Source organism: Taeniopygia guttata, chromosome 2 (assembly GCF_048771995.1).
Source record: "Taeniopygia guttata chromosome 2, bTaeGut7.mat, whole genome shotgun sequence".
NCBI lineage: Eukaryota > Metazoa > Chordata > Aves > Passeriformes > Estrildidae > Taeniopygia > Taeniopygia guttata.
The window spans coordinates 105575466-105600594 of NC_133026.1; the positions used below are offsets into that span (position 1 = coordinate 105575466).

At 40.7% G+C, this 25129-nt stretch overlaps 1 protein-coding gene across 2 annotated transcripts in view; it reads left to right on the forward strand.

Annotated features, from left to right (window-relative positions):
• The first annotated feature begins 2243 nt into the window (after positions 1-2243).
• Positions 2244-25129, forward strand: part of LAMA3 (laminin subunit alpha 3) — a 107422-nt gene continuing 84536 nt past the window's right edge. For both annotated transcript variants that reach the window (XM_030266093.4, XM_072924575.1), the window contains exons 1-7: positions 2244-2681; positions 8498-8650; positions 19083-19200; positions 19813-19931; positions 21458-21628; positions 22664-22761; positions 24290-24405. In XM_030266093.4, the coding sequence (XP_030121953.4) occupies positions 2424-2681; positions 8498-8650; positions 19083-19200; positions 19813-19931; positions 21458-21628; positions 22664-22761; positions 24290-24405 (1033 nt within the window). In that variant the 5' untranslated portion in view covers positions 2244-2423. The remainder of the gene's footprint in view (positions 2682-8497; positions 8651-19082; positions 19201-19812; positions 19932-21457; positions 21629-22663; positions 22762-24289; positions 24406-25129) is intronic.

Below are 25129 nucleotides of genomic sequence, written 5' to 3' on the forward strand. Positions count from 1 at the left end.
TTTATTATGGAGGACACAAAAATTGTCCCCCACAGATATGTCTCTATGGTGTGCTAAAGCCATGGCCAACCAAACAAGGGTGGTGAGATTTTCTTGCAGGCAAAATCAATAGCTTGCAGCCGGTGCTTCCTGAAACAGTACACCAGGGATCTCCCTTGCCACTGCTGAGTGGCATGTAGCAAAGTTTTCAGAAAGTTATGAAATACTTTGCAACTCACATGAATCACTCTTAAATTATTGTAAGCACTTGTATCTACCCACATCTTTTATCTGAATCCCTCAAATTATTTTAAGAGGAATGAACACAGGATGTGTGAGCATATGTAGGATTGGAAAAGTGAATAGGTATGAAACTTAGGATAGCAATGCCATTAATCAGTGCAAATCCTGATGGCAGATGACATGGTTCTTAGGCCTCCTTCTCCCTTCCCAGCCTTCCCCCTCATCCCCGTAGCTCCTGCGTTGTAGCTCCTGCGTTATTTGAAGACTGTGCCAAATAGTTTCAAAAAGACAGGAGACTCATTGTCTGCCCTGGATGAGCAGGACCACCCATTCCACAAGGAGCTGCGAACACTGACTGTGCATTGCAAGACCCTGCCCAGACTGCATGGTTTCCAGCAGCCTCAGAGCACTGAAAATGCCAAGAGGAGCTGCGATTTCTGCAACAGTCACACAGGATCTTCCTGAAGACCTGCAGAGAGCAGCAGGGATGTGGGGATCCCCAACCTTGTGTGGGAATGTCTCTGCTCGTGGAGGCAGCCTGGACACCTTAACTTTACTCCCTGTATGTGATATGGCAGGTCGGGGGTCAGCGAATCAGAATGGTTTGGGTTGGAAGGAACCTTTAAAGATCATCTGGTTTTCCAAGCTCCCTGCCCTGGGCAGAGTCACCTCCTGTAGTTTTCACCCCCTCCAAGCCCCCCGAATGTCAGAATCTGTGGGTATTGGTGATTCCGAGATTGTAGAAAGTCTCTGTCTTTCTGCCCCGTTGCCAAAGAAGAAGCCATAATTCGTCTGTGCTGTTTTCAAGGTTGTTTATTTTTGCTTATCTATAACATGTTCTGCTGCCCTGCCGCAGGTCTGTCCTGCAGGGCAGCGTGTGGGGCTCTGCCCCTCAGTGGGATGGTACAAACATTATATACCAGAAACTACGTGTACTATATTTACAATAATGTGCCAATATCTATCATCTACGTTGAACAGTGTGTCCCCAGCCTAAACCAATAGAAAAATGCCAACATCACCAAGAACATGGAGGTAAGGAAGAAGAAGGAGGAAGAACAGGATCAGGCCCACTTTCCTCCATCTTAGAACTCCTGACCCCCCTGTACAAAGTAAAACCCCCCCTGTACAGGTGTTAAAACCCCCCTGTACAATACTAAAAAATTTTTCCCTCTAATTTGTGACTACTTTTACTATACCATCTAACTCTCTGTGACCGCTTGTTCCACCCTCAAAGTTGGTAATTCATTCCATGGTTCAAACTCAAGATCACAGCTGTTTTCAGCTGCTTGCCAGGGTCTAAAATGCTTTTGACCAAGCCCTGGAACCTCTGAAAATGTCTGAGGGACATTTTGAGTTCCGACACCCGAAGAATCCGACTAGCTCAGAGATAAGGGGTTGTGAGGGGAGGAATACCAGGAGAGGGATAAATATTCAAAAGAGGCTCTTACCCCAGGGTGTTAGCTGGTACCGCTCTCTTTATTCTGTGGTGTCCATGGGAGAGTGGGGCAAAAGAGGAAGAACAGGAAATCTCAGGGGTCTCTATAGGTTTTGGACAGGGTGGGCTTTCCTGGCTCTCCGCCAACCCCGTGGGGGCAGGAAGGAGGATCCAGGGGTTATCTTGATCAGAGTCACAAGGTCCTGGGGAAGGGGGGCACAGAGTGCCAATGAGCACACTGTAACAACTTCCCACTAGACCAGGATGCTCAGAGCCCCATCCAGCCTGGCCTTGAACACTACCCAGAATGGGGCGTCCACAACGTAACGTGTTGTGGGCAGATTATGAATGTGGCACGCTCTGAGACTCCTTCACGGTCTGTCACAAACACCGACCCGCGCACCTACCGGGGAAGAGGAGGCTCAGAGAGCTCCAGCTGAGCCGGGGCGGCACCTCTGGGCATGCCCGCGGAGCTGGGCGCCCGGGCACGCACCTGGGGCAGCCCCGAGACCCTTCCCCCGTCCCGTCCCGTCCCGCCCCGTCCAGCGCACCGCACGCCCCGGGGGACGGGGCTGCGCCGCGTCCCGCCCCAGCCCGCACCGCGCAGCGCAGGCAGGACGCGAGAGAGGTGCAGCAGCCCCCAGCCTGCTCCTTCTGCTGCTCCTGCTCCTTCTCAGCGGCCGTTCCTTCTCCTGCCCCGCTCCCGCCGCCCACCGCCGCGGCAGTGCGGCCCCGGGGCGCCGCGGGCAGAGCCCGGCGCAGGATGGCCGCTCCGCCGGGCTCCGCGGCGCTCTGGGCGCTGCTGCCGCCGCTCCTCGCCCTCTGCGCCGCGCAGCCGAGCCCCGGCGCCTCCCGCGGGACGGGGCTCAGCCTCCACCCGCCCTACTTCAACCTGGCGGCGGCAGCCCGCATCTGGGCCACGGCCACCTGCGGGGAGGCGGCGGGCGGCGGCGGGCGGCCGCAGCTCTTCTGCAAGCTGGTGGGGGGCCCGGCCGCCGCCCCGCTGGGACGCGCCATCCAGGTAACCGGGCGGCGGGACCCCTTCCCCGCGCAGCGCTTCCCCATGCCCGGGCTGTGTGTGGGTGTGTGTGGCTTTTTGGGGGGGTCTGACGTGACCCTGCTGTGCGCGGTATCCTTTCCTCCTGGCTGAGCCTGTGTCACGGGCAAAGGAAGGGGAGCGTGCACGGGCGGGAGCCCAGGCAGGGAAGCGCCGGGCAGATGGATGGAAGCGGGCAGCGGCGCCTCCGCCCGCGCACCTGCCCTCAGGTGTCCCGGCACCTCCTGGAGCCGCGCACCTGCCCTCAGGTGTCCCGGCACCTCCTGGAGCCGCGCACCGCCCCTGGCCGCGGTGCCGCGGGGCTGCGGCTGCTGCCGGGCGCGTGTGAGCTGCTCGGGAACCTGGGGTGCCTCGGGGTGGTGTTTTGTGGCCTCACCGTGGTCTGCGGTGAGCAGCGAGGTATTGCTGGGGGTAAACCAGCGAGCTTGGGGGAATGGATGGGACGGGACTTCACTGGAAGCTGCTGACTGGACAGGCGGGCATCTCTCTGCAGGTGGTGGGAAAAGAGTCCTGGCTTTAGTGAAGTATTTTGTGGTGTTTTAGAAGCACTAGATGTGAGGCTTATCGTTTGTGTCTTGCATTGCTTGTGGGAGGAAGCCAGAGACTTCCCGAGACTCTGACAGGGAGTATAGGTGCAGAGGGCAGCAAGGATAATTCTGTTCTTTCCTAGCATAGCACAAGATTACTACACACGTTTTGTGCCAGTCACAAGAAAGATAACAAATAAACTGCAAAACTTCTGAAAAGGATTGATGGAAATGTATCTTTCCTTTGGAAGAAACATGTATTTCCACATTTCTTAGAGGATAAGGAAGGAGTAACAAATGCACCAAACTGTTGTACTATGACAGATGCTTGATATCTGTTTGGTCAGAGCTTTGTTAAAAGAGGGGACTTTCCTGAAACCTCAGATCTTCCAAAGTTATTTTAATTGTATTCTCTCCTCCTGTGGGAGGAGAACCAGAAAGAAACTGCAACTTGAAAGGGATTTTGAAAGCTTAAAGGTGCACTCTCTGACTTTAGGCAATACAGAAAGCATACAAGTAAATTTTTAGCAACTTGGAAGAAGAGCTAGTGTTTCAAAATCTTATGATGTTTTATAATGAAATAACTCTCAAGATATGGTTTCAGAAGGGGTTGCAATGGATAACAGAGTTGTTCTCATTTTTAAATGAGAATAGGTACTCAAGAGAGGGGGAGAGGATGAAGAATGTGCAGCATGCGTATTGCCATGTGCCAGAAGGGACCGTGCACTGTAATGCAACCTGTCCTCACAGTTCATTGGGTAGCCACAGCCAACAGTGTGCTTTGCTATGGACTTCCCTCTGCCATAACTCCCTGCCTCACAATGAAATATTCTTATATCTCTCTCTCTTTTTATATTACCTTATATCTCTGTAGTGCTTTCAGTCATAAAAAAAGCTCAAAGTACTTTGGAGATGCTTACACACTGAGTATACAGTTCTAATAAAAGGGAAACTGGGATATAGGTATTACATGCTTAAACTGAGGTTACACAAAAAGGTTGTGATGATCAGGAAACTGCTTGGTTTGCTGTTTTTAACACATCTCTGAAGTTTAGGGCACCCATCCTTCCATACTGAACGCAACATTCGTGTTTAAAGTTGTCTGAAACAACCGTGCTACCATGTAAGTTGTAAACCCAGAAATCTCTCAACAACTTGCTACAGCCCACTGCTGGAATGAAATCTCAAACCGACATGCCTTGAAATATCAGAAATGACAGGGTAATAAAGATCAGCCAAAGCAAACATCAGATGAATTTGTCAAGCAAGCGGAACGAAGCCTGCGTGTTACCTCTGATGGTTTTTGTAGTTGCTCCCTTTATATACTAACACTCAGCTGGAAATGAGGGTTTGCTGTGTACAGGAAGAGGGAGGCTAGAAAGGGGGGAATTGTTCTTAAATGTTTGACTTGCAGGTCCGAGGTTAGAGGGCTGTTATGGTTCGTGCCCAATTAAAGTTCCCAGAAGGAGTACTGATAGCTCAACCCTGGCATGAGGAAGCATGTTGGGCCTCTCAGAGCGTTTGTGTAAGGACAGATACTGCAGCATCTCTTTCCACTTTTAACAAAGTCCCATTGAGATACATACCATGAATGCTTCTGTGGTTTACCAGTAGTTGTTGTGGTTCAAGAAGTGCTGGAAAGTCTTTCAAAAGGCCGGGGAAATCCAGACAAATCTACACATGGAAAATGGACAATATGTGTATTCTCAAGCCACTTTACCTCTCAAGTTCAAAGAGAATTTCTTCTTTCAGGGAAAATTGGAGAGAATTGCATTAAACTTTTACAGAATATGAGCTTACATAGAAGGATTTAATATCAGCAATTTAAAATCAAGTGGTGTTTCTCGAGGGAAGGTCATATGACTTTTACAAAGTGATAGGTGTAATAGCCGCTGCGTTATGCTGGTTCAAGTTCAAGTGATACCACACACTTGAGTCACTCTCTTTTGGACTCTCTACAATGCTGGTTTGCAGGAGTTGCTCTATGAATAGGGAAATTGGAAAGGAGGTGCAGAATGTGATCCTCATTCTGGCAAAGGGAGCAGACAGCTCTGTTGCCAGTGCTATCTGAAAAAAAGGCAAGGAGAAAGAGCAGCCCCAACATTGCTCTGCCATTGGTTGTTCTCATTCAGCTTGTCATTTAATGATGTGTCTTTTAATGAAGCCTGTAATATCTAGAAAATCCAGAAGGAGCGTTTGGATGTTGTTTAAAGGTGGTCAGTTAGATGGCTGGTCCCTTTGTGGGCAGCTCGACCAAGGCTCTTAAAGCAGTGCTGGACATACACTGTGGAAAGAGGTGGATTTCCCTTATTTAGCACACTGGCATGTAGGAAATAACTTAATGAGAACAGTGTTGAGTGAAGGAATGCACAGCAGTATAAAACATTTCAGCAGCTGATAGATAAGTGGCATGCCTGGTTTTGCCTGCCAGTCTGTCCACAGTGGTGTGCAGGCGTGAGTTAAAGTCTAACTGCATACCTGTCCTGCCCTGCCAGTGGGCACAGAGCTGCTGGGTATGAAAAAGTGAACAAATCCTTCATTGTTGTCACTTTCTATAACTTACAGGCAAGACATTTTCATCCCTGTGTGTCCCTGGTTCAAACTAGCATATTTCAGCAAAACTCTTTCATGCAGTTCCAGGTCTCTCCTTTGCTCAGGGGAAGCAGGGAAAAGGAGGGTAACAAGGTCACCAGCAAATGAACACCTGCCTGTCTGATGAACTGCAGCCAAAATCAAACCAAACTTCAAGGCCCAGTCTACTAGAGTGGAGACGTGTCCTGTAACAGGCAGACTGAGCACAATGTGCCTGAGATACTGCCAGTGAAAAGGAAGGAAGGCTGCTCTGTCCAATAATTTTTTTTCTTTCATTTTTGTTTTGCTGCCTAGTTGGCAGAGTTGTTGGAATGTAATTTAAATAACTGAAACTCCAGCTGTTGCAATGAAATTCTTTGAATTATGTGCCCAAAAAGAGAAATACGGTATCTTGATTTCAGATCAAGTGATCTGGTATACTGAAATCACATAAGTACATGTAAATTAAACTCTTGTGTTTAATACTCCCCATTGTTTTCTTCTCATTCAGCCTTTCTTTGAGGTTGTTTCCAGATCAGAGCCGAAACTGCTGCAACAGCAACTGTTTCCTGTGTACTTCCAGCCTGATCATTGTGAATGTAATTTAGATCTAAAGACTATGTTTCAAGCTCATTATAAAGCTATTTAGGGAAGCTTGCCCTGTTGTAACATCTATGTCAGAACTCAGGTATGCACTTGTCAGGGAAGACGTTTTGATGTGGTAGTAACTGCAGTTGCCAGTGCATGGATTGATTTCTCAGGGTATGGATTTTTGCAGATAGTGACATGATGTTCTTTGTCATCGCTGCAGAAACTGGCAGCATTGCCTGTAGCTAGCACGCGCTGATGTGTATCTGCTGCAGCAAACCACCTGAATCAGAGTCCTGGCATATTGTAGCTGGTAATATAGTCAGCCAAACCATCTTCTCTAACAGAGCTGGAGGACAATCGTGTTATAACATGACCCCATCTGTGGTTAACCAACTCGTGTATGTGAGTGTTTAGTCTCTTTGAATTGTCAAGAGTTAACCCCCAGCCAGATTGGCATTGACCATGCTAAATCAGAACAACTAATGGTAGCCATGTCTTCTGGAAACTGCATCATATTCTGGGCTTTCTGGGAGAGCAGGATGAGGATGGAACTACTGCTAGATGCAGATGCTGAAGTTGCTGCTATCGATGCAGAAATATTCAATTCAGTAAACATCTATTTCAGTTTCCAACATCAATTTTCTATCAGTGAACATATTTGAAAGGCACAGGATGGTCTATTCATATCACATGAGATTAAGTATTTTCTAATCCATTAGTAACTATGATAGATTTTAAATAAATTCTGCTGAACATCTTAAACTCACCAAGCTTGCAAGACTGCACCCAGCAAGAGTGCGAGAGTTCTTCTGTTAGTTCTCTGTAAAAAGTGGATAAGTATGATTGCTCCAGTTACTTTACACTGGTTAGTCTGACAGCAGCAACAAAACAATGGCACTTATATAAGAATAATGTTAATTCTTAAAAGGTAGGAATGTGCTTCACGCCCCCGGCAGTGTGGATTGTGGAAACAACAAAAGATTTGTCACGTGCTTTTGATGGTAACATGTGGTTAGTTGGTACGGTAACATTTGCCTCATTCCCTTTATTTTAAACAGGAGTCCAACACAGTGTCAGCAGCTCAGAGACTGATGGAATAAGTAGACATGGCAGGTGTACTGCCATTCAATGAAAATGTTATTTTTCTACAAAGATATGTAGTGGCACAGTTTAGCATTTTCACTGATTGCCTCCTCCTAGTGTTGGAATAAAAAGTGAATGGTGTGCTCAAAAGATCCCTTAATAACTAATTTCAGCTGTTCAGCACTAATCTTAGTAGACTGTAAAATGCATTTTCTTGGAGGTAAAAATAGGTTGTGGGGCAAGCCAAGATATGAAATCAAAAGACAATTAGTTTTTCTGAAGTTGATTCATCATTATTGTACAAAGAGCTTAATAGACTCTCAAAGGGCATATCTGGATTGTGGCTTTAGTTGTGGACTGGAAATTGGGCAGTAACTTCTTGAAATGAAGATACAATGCCATTCTTTAAAGGGAAGCTTAAAGGGTACAGTCTGTTGCATTTTCCACAAGTACATATTGTTTAGAAAACTCATTCAGAATGTATTTTAATGGCACAAAAAAAAAAATGAAAACAGTGTTATAAAATTCTAATACCAAAGTTATTGCCAAGTAACAAAGCTTTTTTGTTATGGTTTTATTTATACCAGGCAATATTAATATGTGGCTATTTCATGGTGCTTTAGAAAAATTGAGAATAATTTTTTTGTTGTTCCTAATCCAGTTCTAAGAATCTTTATTTCACTAATTTTCTGCAGATTTCCTGCAGACACCACTGTAGGAGTAATATAGATAATTTCACCAAAGTGTCAATAAGTTAATCAAGATTTACTGTAATTCCCTTATTGAGGTTTCTGAAGTTTTAGTTTGTAACATAAAAGTTAGTGTGTTTCATTGTGTTATTTAATTACCAGGAGAATAATTTGTACATTAAAAATTTTGGTATATAAAGGAACAAAATTTACCCACACCTTCAGTCAACACCCTAGTTCAGAATCTCCATTAACAACCACATGTTATCAATGTGTAAGATGTTGTCTGAGACCATGTTTTTGATTGATTGTGTTTCAGGGCCAGTTTTGTGATTACTGCAATGCTGCTGATCCCAGCAAAGCTCACCCGATAACCAATGCCATTGATGGCACTGAGAGCTGGTGGCAGAGTCCCCCTCTTTCCATGGGCTTGAAGTACAACGAAGTCAATGTCACCTTAGATCTGGGGCAGGTGAGTGCCTGAACTATGGGGTGAGGTGTGATCATCTCTTGCATGTGTGCATGTGCTCTGCAGTTGGGAGAGATGTTTGAGCTGATGATTTTTACCTCCTGACATCACTTCCAGCAAAAAAGCTGGAAGTGATGTTAGGAAGTAAAAATCATCTGGTTTTCGTTCTGTATTATTTTACCAAGTTGACTGTATACTGTATAAAGTGATTGTTTTCCTTTAGGAATTTTGATGATGGAGGTTCTTGCCAATGGGATCATACAGATGTAGTGATGGTGTACTTTCTTGCACAGACACTGTAACTCATTAGTTTGAAGTAGAACGGGGGGATCTCTTAATTGAAACTCAAACTCTGCCTTCTGTTTAATATTCCCCTTTTCCATGAGCTCAGAGAGAGAGGCTTCATGATGTCTGCGCAGGCACACATTTTGAGAATAATGTTTGGAGTCTGCTTTTGCCTCAGGGTCCTTCTGGTTTCTCTGTCATCCAGCAAGATCTTCAAGATAGACAGAAGAAAACTGATAAGGTGGTCTAAAAGGGAAGGGACAGCAAAACCAGTGTAGTATGAATTAGTAATGAGACAGTAACAAGAACACCCATATTTCCCCTGCAAGCAATAGGCAGGTAGCTAAGAGTACAACTTCTCTATCTGTTTTTTAAGCCACAAGGGTGGATTCTCAGCTGCCATGATTGGGTGCTGATCCAGTGAAGTTAGTTACACCGTGCAAGTTCACACAACGTGAAAACACATGTTTATAAATATATGTGTGGGCCTGCAAAATACATGTATACATGTATTTTGTTATATTATATATATTATATATATTTGTTTACTGACTGATTATACAGGACAGGATTTTTTTAGTAGACCTTCAATTTAGTTGACAGCAAGGTGGGGGGATAACTAAGAAAGTATTTCTCTGTGAGACTTAGTTGCCATTTTGCTGGGGATTCAGGTGAAACTTATTTTACATCTTTTCTTACATGGTGTTCTAATACTCTTGGTCTTCCCATAGCTGGAATGGTTCTCATTTTGAGGATATTATCAGTCAGTGTTTCTGTATCCAGTAGAGCTGTAGTGCAGAAAGGCCATACTAAACTTATTTTTCTGCTGTGCACTTTTTACCTTCTTTGGAGGACCTACTACAGACACCTTACTTTTTATGTGCTGATTAAAGTTTTGAGAACTTCCTCTTTCCTTGAGAGGAGGGATATAAGCTAAGTGTCCTCTTTTCATGGGATTCCTTGGACTCCAGCAGCTATGTGCTAAGATTTCTGTAGTTGTTAAAAGATTTCTTAGAGTGAGATTGTGTGTTTCTCAATACTCTGGTACTACTTGGAAAGATGACTCTGGGTTTAGTAAGATTCATATGATATTATTTTTCTCCACTTCACAGACATGATCTCATATCTGCTTTCATCCAGTTAAACCTTAACCTCAGGATTTGTTTAAACTTGAGATTCACTTTTGACATTTTACTTAGTATTTTCACTCCCAAATTTATACAGTAACACACAATACTAATAATGAAGAACATTAAGTACTGTGACAGAGTAAGTCTACTCAAGTGAACAAGTAAGCACCAAGACCACAATTCACCATACCTTATTTCCTAGTCCTAAATATTAAGAGCTTGGTGTGTCTTAATGATGCAGACTTTCTTAGTAATTGACACAGACAATTTTTCAGGTGCAATTCCCCCTCAGCTGAGCTGAGATTAAGGTTTTGGGTTTTAAGAAAAAAATTAATCTTCTTAAAGTTAGATGTGTATCTAAATACAGAACCACATACTGTAATATTGAAAAGATAACTGGGACGTAATAGTCCTCAGTAATTATTTGTCCTTTTTTTGTTGTTTGTTTGGGTTTTGTTTTGTTTTGTTGTTTTGTTTCCTTTTAATACAAGGCACTTTTTTTCTTCAAACAAATAATGGGCAAGTTTTTTGGTGTGCAGAACATGACAATGCTTAAGGTACAAATGCATGCAGGGAAGCAATGACTGAGTGTAAGCTGGTCATCTAGTATCCACAATTAGAGGAAGCAGGACATAGTGCAAAGTCAAAAGCTTTTATTTTCTTCATTCCTGCCATTATATCTTTATGATTGAGAGCAGAGTCCCAGTGGAGTCTCCTACCATGGTCTCACAACAATATTTAATTGAATAGTTGCACCATGATGGAAGATTTAGTGCTCGCTACAGTGAAGTTGGAACAGAACACCCACCTGATGCTGCTTCTGTTTCACAAGGGCTTGGGTGATTTTGAAAGTCAAAATGTCTTCAGGCTGTTAAATCTGTTTGCAAGAAGAATGCTCATTTTGCTGTACTTTGTAATATGAGAAAAAGCAAAACCCTTTCTTTACTTCCCTTTCTGACTTTCTGTACTATAGTTACATTTCTAATCAATCACAGTCTTTCCAAATAACAATTATAATGTTGATCCCTGAGGCAGTCTCTCCATTCTGTTAACATACCTGCTTACACTGTGGCTATTCCTGACTTGCTTGAAATATTTGGATCAAATGAAATCTGTTATTCCTCTAATTAGTTATGTTTTTCCCAATGTAGTTTTCAACAGCTTTTAAACTTCTGAATCCAATATGTCTGACTGAATTTCATTGCCCTTCCCCTGACTCTTTGGATTGCCTGATTTCAACAGGTGTGTCCTCATCTTTGGCTTTCTTAATGCTCAGCAGACATTACAGTAACACTCCCCCAGGTATTTTTCTGAATTCTCTCTTCAGAAGAAATGAAAGTGCAGGATAGCGTGATAGCGTATGATAAAAAAGAAATGTTCAACTACAAAAAGTAATTCAAAGAGGTAGAACCCATATATTTTATTGTTACTTTTAATTATGTGTAATTTTTTTATTTTTGCTGTGCATTTTGGCAGTAATGTAGTACTGAAAGACTCAGTGAAGTCCTGAGCACTAATATGTTGAATAGTTTTTATGTAGCAATACTATTAGTCACTGTTGTAAATTAAAAGTACACAGTGGAATGCAATGTCCAAATTAGTACTTTTATTAGGGAGGGAGGGCAACTCAACCATAAATTTAAGCTAAGTGGTGTGGCCTGTGGAGAACTTTATGCTTTTATGTTTTCAACCAGTTAAAGCATATAAACATTTTGTAAATACCCTCACAGTCTGGCAAATCTTATGAGTTGCTTTTATATGGTAGAGGTCTAACTTTTATATTTGGTAGCAATCCTTTGATTTACAAACAATATTTGTTGCTTGGAATATTATTCAGCTTTGGCTAAATTGCTGAGAACTAAACCCAATTGTTCTTAACTAACAAAAGACTGACATGGTAGCTTAAAATGTTTCTGAAATTACAGTTAATTTAAGTGTAATTCTGTAAAATATAGTGTCCTGTGCTCACTTCTTCTGTAGGGAGAGACTCTCAAGGTGGTGGGAGATTTATCACAAACTGCATTGAACTGGGCTCCCAAAAATAGTCATTGCACTTACTGTGCTTGGCTTTTGAATACTTTGTATTATCACTGACCCTGAAATCAGACCCAAATCTAACCTGAAGTTGCATAACCTCTGTAATAACACTGGGAAGTCCTACAGATTAGGGCATGAGAGCCACTGCACAAGACTTCTGCAGTGCTACAGAGTTGTGCCCGCAGTGACACAAAACCCTTCCTCTGGAACCCCTTCACAACTCTGAATCCACAGCAGCACCAAGCCCTCCTCTGCTAGTTGGGTTCACACTGGGGAGAAAAGGGGCTCTTAATTCTGGGGAAGGTGCAATACTGCCCCGACAGTACACAAAAATGGGGATGCTAACAGCACAGAAGTTCTGTGCTGTTTGTTTGCTAATGGTTTCTTTGTATTAGAGAACTCTGGTTCTGAGTATTTCAGTTTGCACAGGAAGCTGATTTGGGATTGTGCTGCAGAACAGTATGCTTTGAAATTAGTTGTGATTTTTGGCTCATACCACAGGAAGGTGCATCTAGTTGTGAACTCTAGAGCAACATGACTTCATCTGATGAAGTAACAGCTGTCTGATAGAATCTTCTAAAAGTTGGATCATGTAATAAGTTTCATTTATTCCTAGGTCACACTACAAGCAACTCATTCAGAGTTGAGCTACCAATCTTAATAAGGGAAATACCTTAAAATACATTTTTTTCTTGCTCATGTGTTTTCTGTTAAGTTGTAGTCAAGGTGTTGTGGTTTTTTAAAGCTTTAATTAAAGACCTTTTCAATGGCTCAGCAATTTTTTCTTGTGTTTGCATTAGTTGCATGTCATTGGTTTTAAAATGCATTTCTGATACTAATTTGATATTATTCTGGAAATATACAGGAGAAAACCTCACAAGTCTTGTTCCCCTTTACTTTTCTGACTGTGTCTTCCTCAGCATCCTTTTAGGAAGGTCATGGTTCCCACTTATTGATCTCACTTCCCTCCCTTCATGTCTGTACTTCTGCTTCCCCCATCTTCCTTTCTATGCTCATTCCTACATGTTACTTTGATTTTGTGATATGCTGTTCTAAATAACTGAGTTTTAGCCCAGTGTAGTAAAAGCAGAATCTCTGCTGGTTGCCTCTAATCCTTTGCCCTTCCCTGGGTTTCCTCCCAGTGTTGACAGTCCTACTGTGTTCCTTCTACTTTGGACTGCAGCCCCCATAAGGAGACATTTTTCTTCTGGACAACTGACGGCTGAATCATACAAATCCTTTCCCATATCAATAGCTTCAGTGTTCTGTGAAGAAATAGGCCATATATAAGAAATAATTATGAGCATTGAGTTGGTCTTCATCCAAATCCTAATGGAAAAGTGGCTGCACGAAAAATTTCAGGAAAACAACCAAGACTCATTGATGTAGCTGCCTGCAGCCTTGGCAAAACCACCAAAGACTGTTGAATGTTGAGAAAGAACTATCATTTTGTCTCTGGTTGCAGTTCTTCCTTGTAGGGTACTGCCCATGCTGTATAGGGAGAGCTTCTCCCTTCTGGTTCTGCCATTAACTGGGTCAGAACAAAGATCTCCAGATGTGTCTAGGAAGCCTATTCTCAGGCAATGACTCACTTAACTAAAGACATTTTTCAGCATCAGTAGCTGGTTAAAGGAAAGCATCATGTGAATACAGCATGGCCAGGGATGAACAACTTTGGAAATTCTGTGCTTATTTCTGGCTTCTGCACCCCAGGCTAGGAAGCTGGAACACAAGGAATGACTTCAGCATGCTGTGCAGTGGGAGCCTCTGCAGCCACTGTCACTGTTTGTGCAGTGTAGTCATTGCTGTGTCTATGTGCACTTAGTTAAACTGGATGTAACACACTCAGGAGTCTGATGCCTCTCAGGTACTACTCACACACAATTTTCTCTGCACCTCTGCTATTTTTCCACATATCCAGAAGAGCAGATGGCAACTCCAGAAATGCTGGCTCACCTCTCTCTAGTTGGCATGTTTTTGGTATTACTATCTATGTTACAAAATGCGTTGTTGGGAATTGATGAATACTGGCTGTCAGGAGTGCTTTATACAGTACCTGAATCTGCCAGGGTGCCTCAAGTCCTACTGAGATGTTTGAATAAAAGGACTGCTTCCCTCTTTGCAGCATCAAGAAATCAAAGCCTTTAATTTTAGCCAGAGTATGTGATATTTTTACTTCATTTGAACAGATTGATGTTTTTGTAGCTTGGTCTCTGAGAGGAAACAGTGCTCAAGATCCTAAGGCTTCATGACACTAGGAAACCAATGGACATGCACAGTGCAGTCAGTGTGTTCTGGAGCAGGTGCTACACACAGCTCACACTCCTTGAATCCCTCTCCTGCATCAGTCTCCCTTTGAAAAGTTTAATTTTTGTACCGAGTCATATCAGATTTCTGTCTCTTCTGAGCAATCTGTAACAACAACCACATTATTCAAGATAATGAAAGAAACCTACAATGACAACCATGGTGTGTTGAAGGAATTTTTGGTGGTGCAGCCATATCTGCCAATAACAGTCTGAGGAAATTTCACCCTGCTGGAAACAAATTTAAATTACATGAAGAAAGATTGCCGTGGTATCTTTTTGAATGCATCTATAGATCTACAGAATGCCTCAGATAGATGGTCTACCTGGATTTAGTTGGATTCTTGCTACTGCCACATTCCAGGACTTTTTATGAGCCAAAAAGGAAGAACAATCTTTTCCTGCAGAAGCAATACACACAACATCAGTATTGTTTGGAACATAGTGTGTTTTCTTCTTTTGTGCTAGTTTATGTCCAGTACTCATCCAACAAGTCACGCCAGTGTTTTAGTATTCTGGTTTGAGTTTATGGTGTCAGGAATGGAGGAAAATATGCTCTACCTTTATATTTGCATATCTAACTTTTATCTATTTTTTAATGCTTTCTAGGATTCAAGAAAATATTGGCAATTTCTCTATGTAAAGAGTTGTTTAAACTTTTAAGGAGGAAAAGAGGAGAAAATATTTTAAACTAATATTATTGAGAATTTTAGCATTCTCATGAGAATGCAATGGGTCTTGCTGTTGATTTAAAGTAAGTAGTGTGTATGCTGTTAGAGATCATGAATATTGTATCATTAACAATAATGGTACAGTGTAGCTCTCAGTCCATTTAAATGATCTCTTTTAGTATAATCTTAAGTTGACCTGAAAGAGCTTTTATAGAAATCTCTCTCTTTAAAATGTAATATTGTTAAAGTATAACACTGAATTTTAATTTCCATTCTCAAATGAGGAGGATATTTTGTTCATTCTAGTGGATGATTTTTTAAAACTTTTTCTGGGTTTTTGGTATTCTTTAAGGCCATTGGCTGCTAGAACATTTTAAATCTGAACAAACCTGAGTGAACAGGAAAAAGGTCACATCAGTGTGGAATTTTCTAAAATCCATTGTTGATAATCCATCAGGTTTGACCCATGCTGCTGGATTACAGCAGGATATGATGTTCGACTCTTGCAGTAATACATCCTCTTTTAAGCACGCATTTCTAGAGTGAATTGTTTCCATTACTGGAAATAAAATGCTATCTCAACTTTTAAATTCAGTTCTTTATTCATGCAAGAAAATTATCGAAATTTTGATTAAGTCATATTTCTGGGATTTTTGTGAAATTTTTTACGATTATATTACCAAAATGCTGACTTACAGTTTTAACATTCCTTTTGAGAGATGACTGGATTTTTATGAAGAAATTTGCCAAATATTTTTTTCAAAAAATTAAGGCATTTTCTTTTTTTTTTTTTTTTTTTTTTCTTAGAACTAAATGGCTGAAGGAAAACATTGCTTGAGTTTGGTCTGCCTTTTTTTCAGGGTAGGTCTTAGGTCAGGTTCAATATTTAAAGTAACGAATGCCAGCTTAGAATATGTGATTAAAATTTACTTTAATGGTTGCCTTTTTAGGTCTTATGTAGCAAGGTTATTATTTTATCTTCAGATGGGATTTATTTGCTAAACCAATGATTATTTTTCTTCTGTTGTTGTCTCATCAAACTGGAGAAAGATCATTCATCAGCTTGGTCAGTATTTAATCTCAGTGGAAGTTTAGATGTTCAAGTGCCATTCTACATTCTTGATCCAGGCAAAACTAAATAATAGTCACTCATGTGAACTTGGAAGCAGGACAGATGGTAGGTGTGGTGACTATGTTTTGGTGATATATTGTCATTAACCGACACTTATTTAATTTTTATCAGACCTGTCCCTTTTCTCTCTCTGAATGTGCCTGTAGAGACCTGAGCAGTATTTCAAACTGAGGGGTGTAAGGAGAGCATAATGCAAATATAAGGTTTTCATATACAACAGTACTCTGAAGTTGCCATGCTTCTTTTTTTCCTTCCATTTGTTATTTGCATGGAAATATGCAAGGAGTGGTGCTGGGTGGCAGTTCTTTAAGCATTGGCTGACTTGCAGAGTTCCTGACATAATGCACATTTTTAAGAGTAGGTATAAGGTCATTGTTGTAATCACTCCACAATGTGACTACTAGCAGGGGAACCCTGGAAAAACCAGGACATTGTATATATGCTTCCTTTACTTCCTCTTGAGCTTTCTAAACCACTTGTCTTGGTTAAATCCGTATCAGTCAACACACGGAGTGTTATCAGCACTTGCTAACATGCATGTCAAATGGCACTCCCAAGGATCTAAAGACATAGGGGAAGAAAGACAATATATTAATGTTGCCTACCAGTGCAAACCTGGTTTGAGCAGGTAAATGCCCCTTGAGAGATTAAACTGAACAAATGTGAGAACATGAAATACTTTTCTTTTTAGGAGTTTCAGAACTATTATGCTTTCCTAGAAGGATACTAATCTTTGCACAGAGTGGCCATACCAGATGACATGTAATGTCTGTATCTGAAATTTGACAGTGAAGTAGCAGAAGTTACTCTGACAAAGTTGATCAGAAACTCAGTAAGAACAAATCTTGCCATGTCCCCAAAGTATTCACCTATTTCTGACAATTGCTAAAATCAGACTTTCCATCAGCATTTTGAGGGCATTTTTCCACCTGTGCAGTCATAGAGCACAGTTCTGGGTTTTGCCATGGCTCTGGCAACAGAATGGCTGCCACTTACTGTTCTCAGTATTGTTGTCTAGTAAGTAATTTTTCCTATGGAGATAATGTTTGTTTGCTGAGGTACCTAATTTAATATCTCTGGAGGTAAAGCTGGTGCTTGTCAGGCTCTGCTAAATAGCAGGTTAAATTTCAGCACTAACAGAAAAGCTGGGTTATTTTCCTCCTGGTTCTCTCTGCATTGATCTAAGTCAGCAACATTCAGCAAAGCAAAAGTTTCTGAAATAGGTTGCAAGATACATACCTCCTACAGTGATACCTTGGGGTGTGTGTGTGTGTGTGTGTGTGTGTAGAACACGGGCTTGCCCTGGAGAGTAATTGTACATACTACATAAATGAATGCACCACAAAAAAATTTCATTTTTTTTCTTCTGAGATGTGAGTTATTATCATTAGGACATGTTCTATGAAGTCCCTGAATTCCTCCCATTTCTCCTTGAAGTTTTTCTTTCTACTGTGAATACAGCATACAGATATTCAGAAGCTGATGTCTGAAATAGATACGTGAGGATGGAGGCGGCATCTAGCCATGAGACTGCCATATGCAGAGCTGGTTAGGGACAGGTATCTGTTTCACTGCATTATTCACCATTTGCATCTTCCTCTTGGTGGTCCCAGTTAGTGTGACAGCTATTGAATTGTTCCTGGCTGACAGCTGAATGGGCCAGGCATGCCAAAAGTTGCTGTTCCCAATTCATGGTTGAGAGCTTGTATGCACTTGTGGTTTGGAGTCTAATAAACTTTGCAAAGTATTAGCTTCAGGGTTATGACATTTATGAGGTATGAGCAAAGATAAACTGCTTGGGTGTATTTGATGTGGGGACTCTGGCAGCAGTTACTTGACAAACTGCTGACTGCAGTCTCCCCAGTCAAAGTGAAAATCTCCTGCCAGCAGATGATTCTCAGCTGAGGTAGTTGAGGGGGAAATTCCAGTGCAGCTTCACTTGAGTATTGAGTGTACCTCAGTATTGGTTCACTTTTATTGACAGCTCTATCCACATCAAGGTTTAATTTTAAATGGCCTTTAGAATCAATTTTTGTTTACCTTTTTGTGTAAAGGTAATTTTTATTGATGTTTTGGTTTTTAGATAGACTGTGGACTATCCCAAGATGCTTACAGTAAGACTTCCCGTCTTGTAAGACCCATTTCTTCTCTAGTGCTTGGGAGCCCTCTGTGGGATACACAATGAGCACCTAAAGAAGCCAGATGAAAATCTTGGCCTTGGGAACCTTGAGCTGATGGAAGTCTCTGAGCTGTTTCAGACACTGAATGAGTTACCAGTTACAAAAATCTCTCCTGTGCTGTTTGATCCCCACAAACTCTGGGGTGGCTTGCTTCCATTAATTGGAAAGTCTGTCAAGTAGCAAATTCATCAGGAAATAATCTTAACGTGAGGGAGCGGGTAGCTGGGATTATTGTCAACCAAAAGAGTCACAGTGAAAAGAGTACTTGCGTTTTCTTTTACATGATTTTGATATTCCTTAGCTAGCACAATTACATGCTTGGAATGCATTACAAATATACCAGGGTGCTGCAAAAGCAGTTTAGTTGAGTGATACAACTTTTCCAGGTTCGGTACTGTACCCTTAACACACCCAAGCAATCAGTCAGCTGCACAACAGACCTGTTCTGAAATGTGGGAGATGGAGTTTAACGCAGTCCTCTTGCAGATGTCAATGTTCTTGAGCACATTTCCAGGTCAAGTAGTCAGCTGAGAATCTGGCCTCTGATTTTTAGTGAGAATGAAACTGCAGAGAATAACCTTCTCCCTGTGCACTAAAGAAAAAGTGTTTATTTGCATTAGTTTTATTATTTCTGTGCTTTTATGGAGTTCAAAAAGAAATCTTCTGATAAGATCTATGTACATTCTGTTACCAGCTCTTCCATGTTGCCTATATCCTTATCAAGTTTGCAAATTCTCCTCGTCCAGATCTCTGGGTCTTGGAAAGATCAGTGGACTTTGGAAAAACTTATGCTCCCTGGCAATATTTTGCTTGTAAGTATCAATCTTTCTGTCACTGGTCTTTTGGGGACAGGTTTTTTCAATAATTTCCTCAGTAGCAGCAAAATGAAACCATGGGGCTTGCTGAAGATTTTACCTGCAGAGAGGACAGTGAATGTTAAATACGTTTATCTTGTCTTATTTAGCCACAATAAATTAGTGGTAGGAGTGTATGAGTATGGTATTTTGGAAGTGTATCTCAGCACATGAGTATTTTTCACTTTCTTAGTAATTTCTGGTTTGCTTTGTTTCTCTTGTTTTTTGGGTATGTTAGAACTTCAGTGTCCTTCATCCCTTGGGACCCTGGAGTTTCTTGCAAAAATCAAACTGAAATACAAATGCAAAATCTTGGAGTAGCTATATAGCTCTTTTTCTGGTGATGATATGAGAAGTACTGTGCCATGTCTTGTCAGGCACCACTGAATTGCTTAGGAAGATAAATTATTATTTTGAGCAATGTCTATTACTCTGTGCTGACATAATCACTGTTATTACTCTCTTATTGGGAGAAATTACCTGAAAGCACAGAGGATGCCTCTCTGCTAATTTAAATTAGAACAATAGGGCCTACTTTATATAAAATTAATTTTGTTCTTGCTTGACTAGACTCGAGAGCAGATTGCTTGGAGCGCTTTGGAAAGGAAGCAAATCTTCCTGTGAGGAGGGACAGCGATGTCCTGTGCACCACCGAGTACTCTCGCATCCTGCCTCTTGAAAATGGAGAGGTAGGTGCTTTCAGGAAGTCATGTGTGATGCTGGAAGCAAACATCAATGGTTTCAGAAGTTTGTTGGGAGTAATTTTTTGGTTATGACTGTCTGAATCTCCATCAGTAAGTCCATAACCTAAATCTCAGTGAGATTTTGGGAGCATGACCTGACTCCTCTTAATTTTCACCATTATTCTATGGGGATAGGGGCTGCTCAGGGAAACCTGTGTTGATATTTGTCATAATTTATGTACCTCACTATAGCCATGTGCATTTGAAGGTGTTGATTGCATTTTCTGAATACTTCCAATGTGCATGGCAAAACTTGGTGCACCAGAATTGCTTATGTGAGTAAAGGCTGTAGAAACAGATATTTACCATTCAAGAAATAGTAGCTGTTAAAAAAAAATATCTATATAAAAGAAAGCTACGTGTTTGTAATATAATAAAAGTATTTGGAAAACACTGTTTTGATTTTAACCATTGTTCCTTGTTAGGCAGAACTGTGGCTTGTATTATTTGAATGAATATTAAACTCCTGGTTGTGTTGATGGCTCCTCCTGGCATTTTGCTTTTATGCCCGATGTTGTTAGACTCCAGATCTGAACTCCTCAAGAGTTATTCAGAGTTTTAAGCAGATTAAAATATTTTTCATATTAAAATAGAACTTATTTGTTAAAGTATCTGTAAAATTTTCCTAATCAGATATTGTAAAGAATAATTTCCACAGAATAACACTGCTGGTGCCGTTCCCTATTACATGCTCTATGACTTTTCCTGAAGGAATTGTCTGCAATTGGCACAATCATCATATCCTTGTTATGTGTTTGAGACTATAGGAGCCATTTGAAAATAGAAATCTGTTATCTGGGTGGTTATAAATAAATCCAAGTTTTTACTGAGGCCTGTACATACAAACTAGGTTTTTCATTCAATAGAGATTCATGATTGCTGAGCTGCTGGCAGCTGTTTCTTTAAAAAATAAAAAAAGTATTGGATCCCTTGTTTTGGAAGTCAGAGAAACCTGCTTTCATGTGAGGGGATTTTCTAAAGCAACACTGTGTACTTTCTTCCAGAAGACCATTAATATGCTCCCAGGCACTGGACCTGCTAACAATAATATTTTCCAGGAATGTTTATGCTTTGGCCCAAAAATAAATGTGCTTTGGGAAAGAGCCAAAATCTGATGTTTTTTATCAGGCTAAACTTCCATTGACACTGTCAACTGTTCAAACAACTACTTGCAACTATTCCTATTGTTTTTTTCCTATTAAAATGTACTTTTTGCATGCTATACCTAGTGTTTTCAAAACAGATAGAGGCATTTATTTTTTCCTGATTTATTATATGGATAATAAGAATACAGGAGGCTCCAATGCTAACAACACTATTTTTCCCAATGTCCTGACTTTACTATGAAACACCTAGTTATTACTGCAAATGTATAAGTAAGTTTTTGGGTTCTTTTATTAATTCAGCTCTATGCTGCTAATGGCAATTTCAGTTGATATATTTTAACAAGTGTGTGCTTACTTCTTTGTTAGATTGTAGTATCTTTGGTAAATGGCCGCCCAGGAGCAAAAAACTTCACTTATTCCCCTGGTCTTCAAGAATTCACAAAGGCAACAAACATCCGCCTCCGTTTTCTCAGAACTAATACTCTTCTTGGACACTTGATATCCAAAGCTCAGCGGGACCCCACTGTAACTCGTAGAGTAAGTACTGTTGTCACTGAGGTGTAAATACCCACCAATCATACCCAGCATGTTAGGGACCAAAAAAGGTCTGAATGTTTTAAGTTTGCAACATCCTGACAATGAGATTTGCATTGACCCGCCTTGAAATCCCCACATTTTAATCCAGGTTTGTTTGAGACAGGAAGGTAACTGGGCCAGCATGGATTTATGGAGGGGCAGTAATGATTAATGATTTTCTAACAGACCATTTTCATTCCCTGCTTTCTAATATGGAAGGAAGCTGAGTGTATCATGGGAGCTGTAAGGAGCCAAAGCAAAATTATTCTAAACTATCTTATGCAGAACTGAACAACTAAAGCCCTTTGGCTTTATTTGGCACTATTTTCTGATGTTTACTCACAAAAGATTTTCAGAAAATAGTACCTCAGTTTATGAAGGGGCAGAAATCAAAGACCGTACTTGAAAGTTGTTCTCTTTCCACAAATAATTTGAGATGCCTAGGTGTTTTCAGTGCATTTTAGGCTATCCAAGAGCTTGAAGGCCAGAGTTCCACTCTCATTCAGTGGGTAAATATAAGGAAATACAGGGAGCACCACACAGAAATTAATATACTCACAGAGATTTCAGACTTCATATTTTATTGCTATTTTTAACCTTTTCATTTAAAATGAAGATTTGGTAACAATTGGAGGAAACCCTGGGGTGAGGCACCACACAATTGTCTGCACTGAAAAACATAAAGCTATTCCAGTTATTTGACAGCACTCCCACCAAGCACCCTTGCTGCCTTAAGTAAATTTTAAGACTTTGCAGAGATAAATGCAGTATGCAGTTTACTTGGCAAGCAGCACAGCTTTAGTGTGGGGAACTTCTGGTATTATCCTGGCTGTGGGTTGTAGCTGAATGAAATCTCAAGGGTTTTATTAAATTCCTAAAGGAGACTGCAAATTTTTATTGTAGAGACCTTCCAAATCTAGCAAACCTTATGTTGATATTTCTCACACAATACAAGCAAGGAACGATCTATACATACTTCTTGTGCTTGTTCCACAGTATTACTACAGTATAAAGGACATCAGTATTGGTGGTCGATGTGTTTGCCATGGCCATGCTGAAGTATGTAGTCCAAAGAGTGATGAGAACCAATACCAGTAAGTAAATGGAGACTGACATTTATCTGAGAAAAACAATACATGAGTGCTTCCAAATGACATTTTCTTATTATAGAATTCTGTAGTTTCACAGGGATTTTTTTCTTTATATTAAAAAAAAAATAGAACCTGCAAGAAAACATTGGGACATAAGTTGGCAAGAAAACATGTCAAAAGTGATTGTATGTGAAATATAATGATAGAAAATCTTTAGTTAGGTTTTTTGCTTTAATTGAAATACAAATTTGGCAGATTGAATAATTTCTTAGAAACCCATAGTTCTTTGAGTTGAACATCACCTTCTGATGATGATATCATAAGACGTGAGTTGATATCACCTTATTACATCAGGAATTAGAAGTCCAACTAAGGAACAAAATCAGTCAACTTCATGGAGATATTGAGCATAATAATTGAGCTCATGCAAGATCAAATGGCTTTAGATCATTGCTGTAAAAACATAAAAACAAACCGAATGGAGTATTCGCTTTCCCTGTCAAGTTTGTGACCTCTACATTGATTTCACAGGGAGTTAGATCAGCTTCTTGGCTTGCCTGCTACAGGGAAATAACTATGAATAATCATCCTATTTCAAACATATTTTAAAAACCTGCTTTAAACCAGCTGTTGCTTTTATCCATGATGGCATTAAAACTTTTATCAGGACGATGCAATATTTTAAGTTATGTTATAATGAAGAGTAAGCGGGGGAGATGAGTGCCTCCATTCCACGTGTCTGTGCTACAGAAAAATAAGTAAAGAAGGTGAGAAATCTATGCAAATAGGATGATTATTCTGGAAAGTTTTATTGCCCTTGTGTTACTAGACGACATGCATAAGAGAAGAATGTTGTAAAAGGCCTCCTGAGTCCCAAGGCCTTTGTTCCTCCTGGGATTCAGTTACTATGCAGGATGGTAAGACCTAGCTGATAATTAGGCCCTGCCCTTTAAGTAGGCTATTCAGCTAAATAAGTCAAAAACCTTCTTACATTTTGTTGGTGAATAGTATGCACTATCTTAAAAATAACAAGATCAAGTTGTGATCTTGGTTTATTAAAAACACTGATAATATTATTATAAACAAAGCATAATGAAAAAATTATGAAGGCATGCATTTAAAGATGATAAATATTTTAATTACTGTAGGCCAACAAGCTTGAGCCTTGGAACAAAGTTAAAACAAGATACATCCTAAACTATTGTGTATCAACTTGATTTAATAATCTACAATAGTTTCATAATCTACTCTATGGAATCCAATTATAGACATTTTCTATAAGTAACGTGTTCTAATAAACTCATAATCACATGATTAAAGTAATCAATCTTGAAGAATTTAAGGAAAGTTCCAAATTGTTCCAGTATTACTGATTGACTTCTCTACATGTGAGGTTTATAGCCTATCCTTTCCATACTATATGTAAGTCTTGGACTGCAGTAAAATGAAGAAAAAACTAATTATTTTTTATTTAAAATCTTAAGACATAAATTTTAAGCCTAACTTAATTAAGAGGTTTTTATTTCTATAGGTTTCAGTGTGAATGTCAGCATAACACTTGTGGAGAAACCTGTGATCACTGCTGCCCTGGATATAATCAGAAACAGTGGCAACCTGCAACAGCTGGGAGCACAAACATATGTGAACGTGAGTAGCCAAAAAGATGGTGGGTTAAAAGAGGTACTGACAAGAGGGTAGGAATTAGCTGTAGCACACGTGTTCATGGAACATCACCAGCATGCTTTAACACCTTTTTTTTTCTGTACAGAGATAATGCTTTCCATACAGGAATAAAGAATCAAAAATGCAGTGAATATTATTAATGTTCTTTCTTATTAAACAGTGAAAGTAATAATTTGTGTGAGAATATGACTTGGGAAATGTAGACTTTTTGTAGAATGTTGACTCAACATTTCTCCCCAGTCATAACTGTCTGCTGACAGAAACTGGGTCTGCAAGCAGAGCAGAGACTGTAGGCATCTTGTACATCTCCAAAATGTTCCTTTCCATCACCTGGCCTCTTGGTGTTTGGATTGCAGAGCGTTTGCTCGAGGCTGCCACTGCTCACAGGTGCTTCCCAGGCTGAGAGCTGCCCCTCACTGACCGTGTGCCAGCGGCACAAAGGTGTTTATGGTGGGGAATCCTGGCGATTCCACACTCGTACCTCTTCCCATGATTGTATTTGGGTGTTTGGAGGACGTTAGCCCTACAGACTGAGTAGTCAAGCTGGAAAAGCCCATTCATTTGCCTTTCTCCCACTTTCCCTGTGTTTCATTCTTAAAGAAAGCGATAACATGGACCCTCTTTTGGTGATGGGTTTGTACTGTCACACGTGGGTGTTTTGGATCCCTGTGGGTAGAAACCAGGTGGG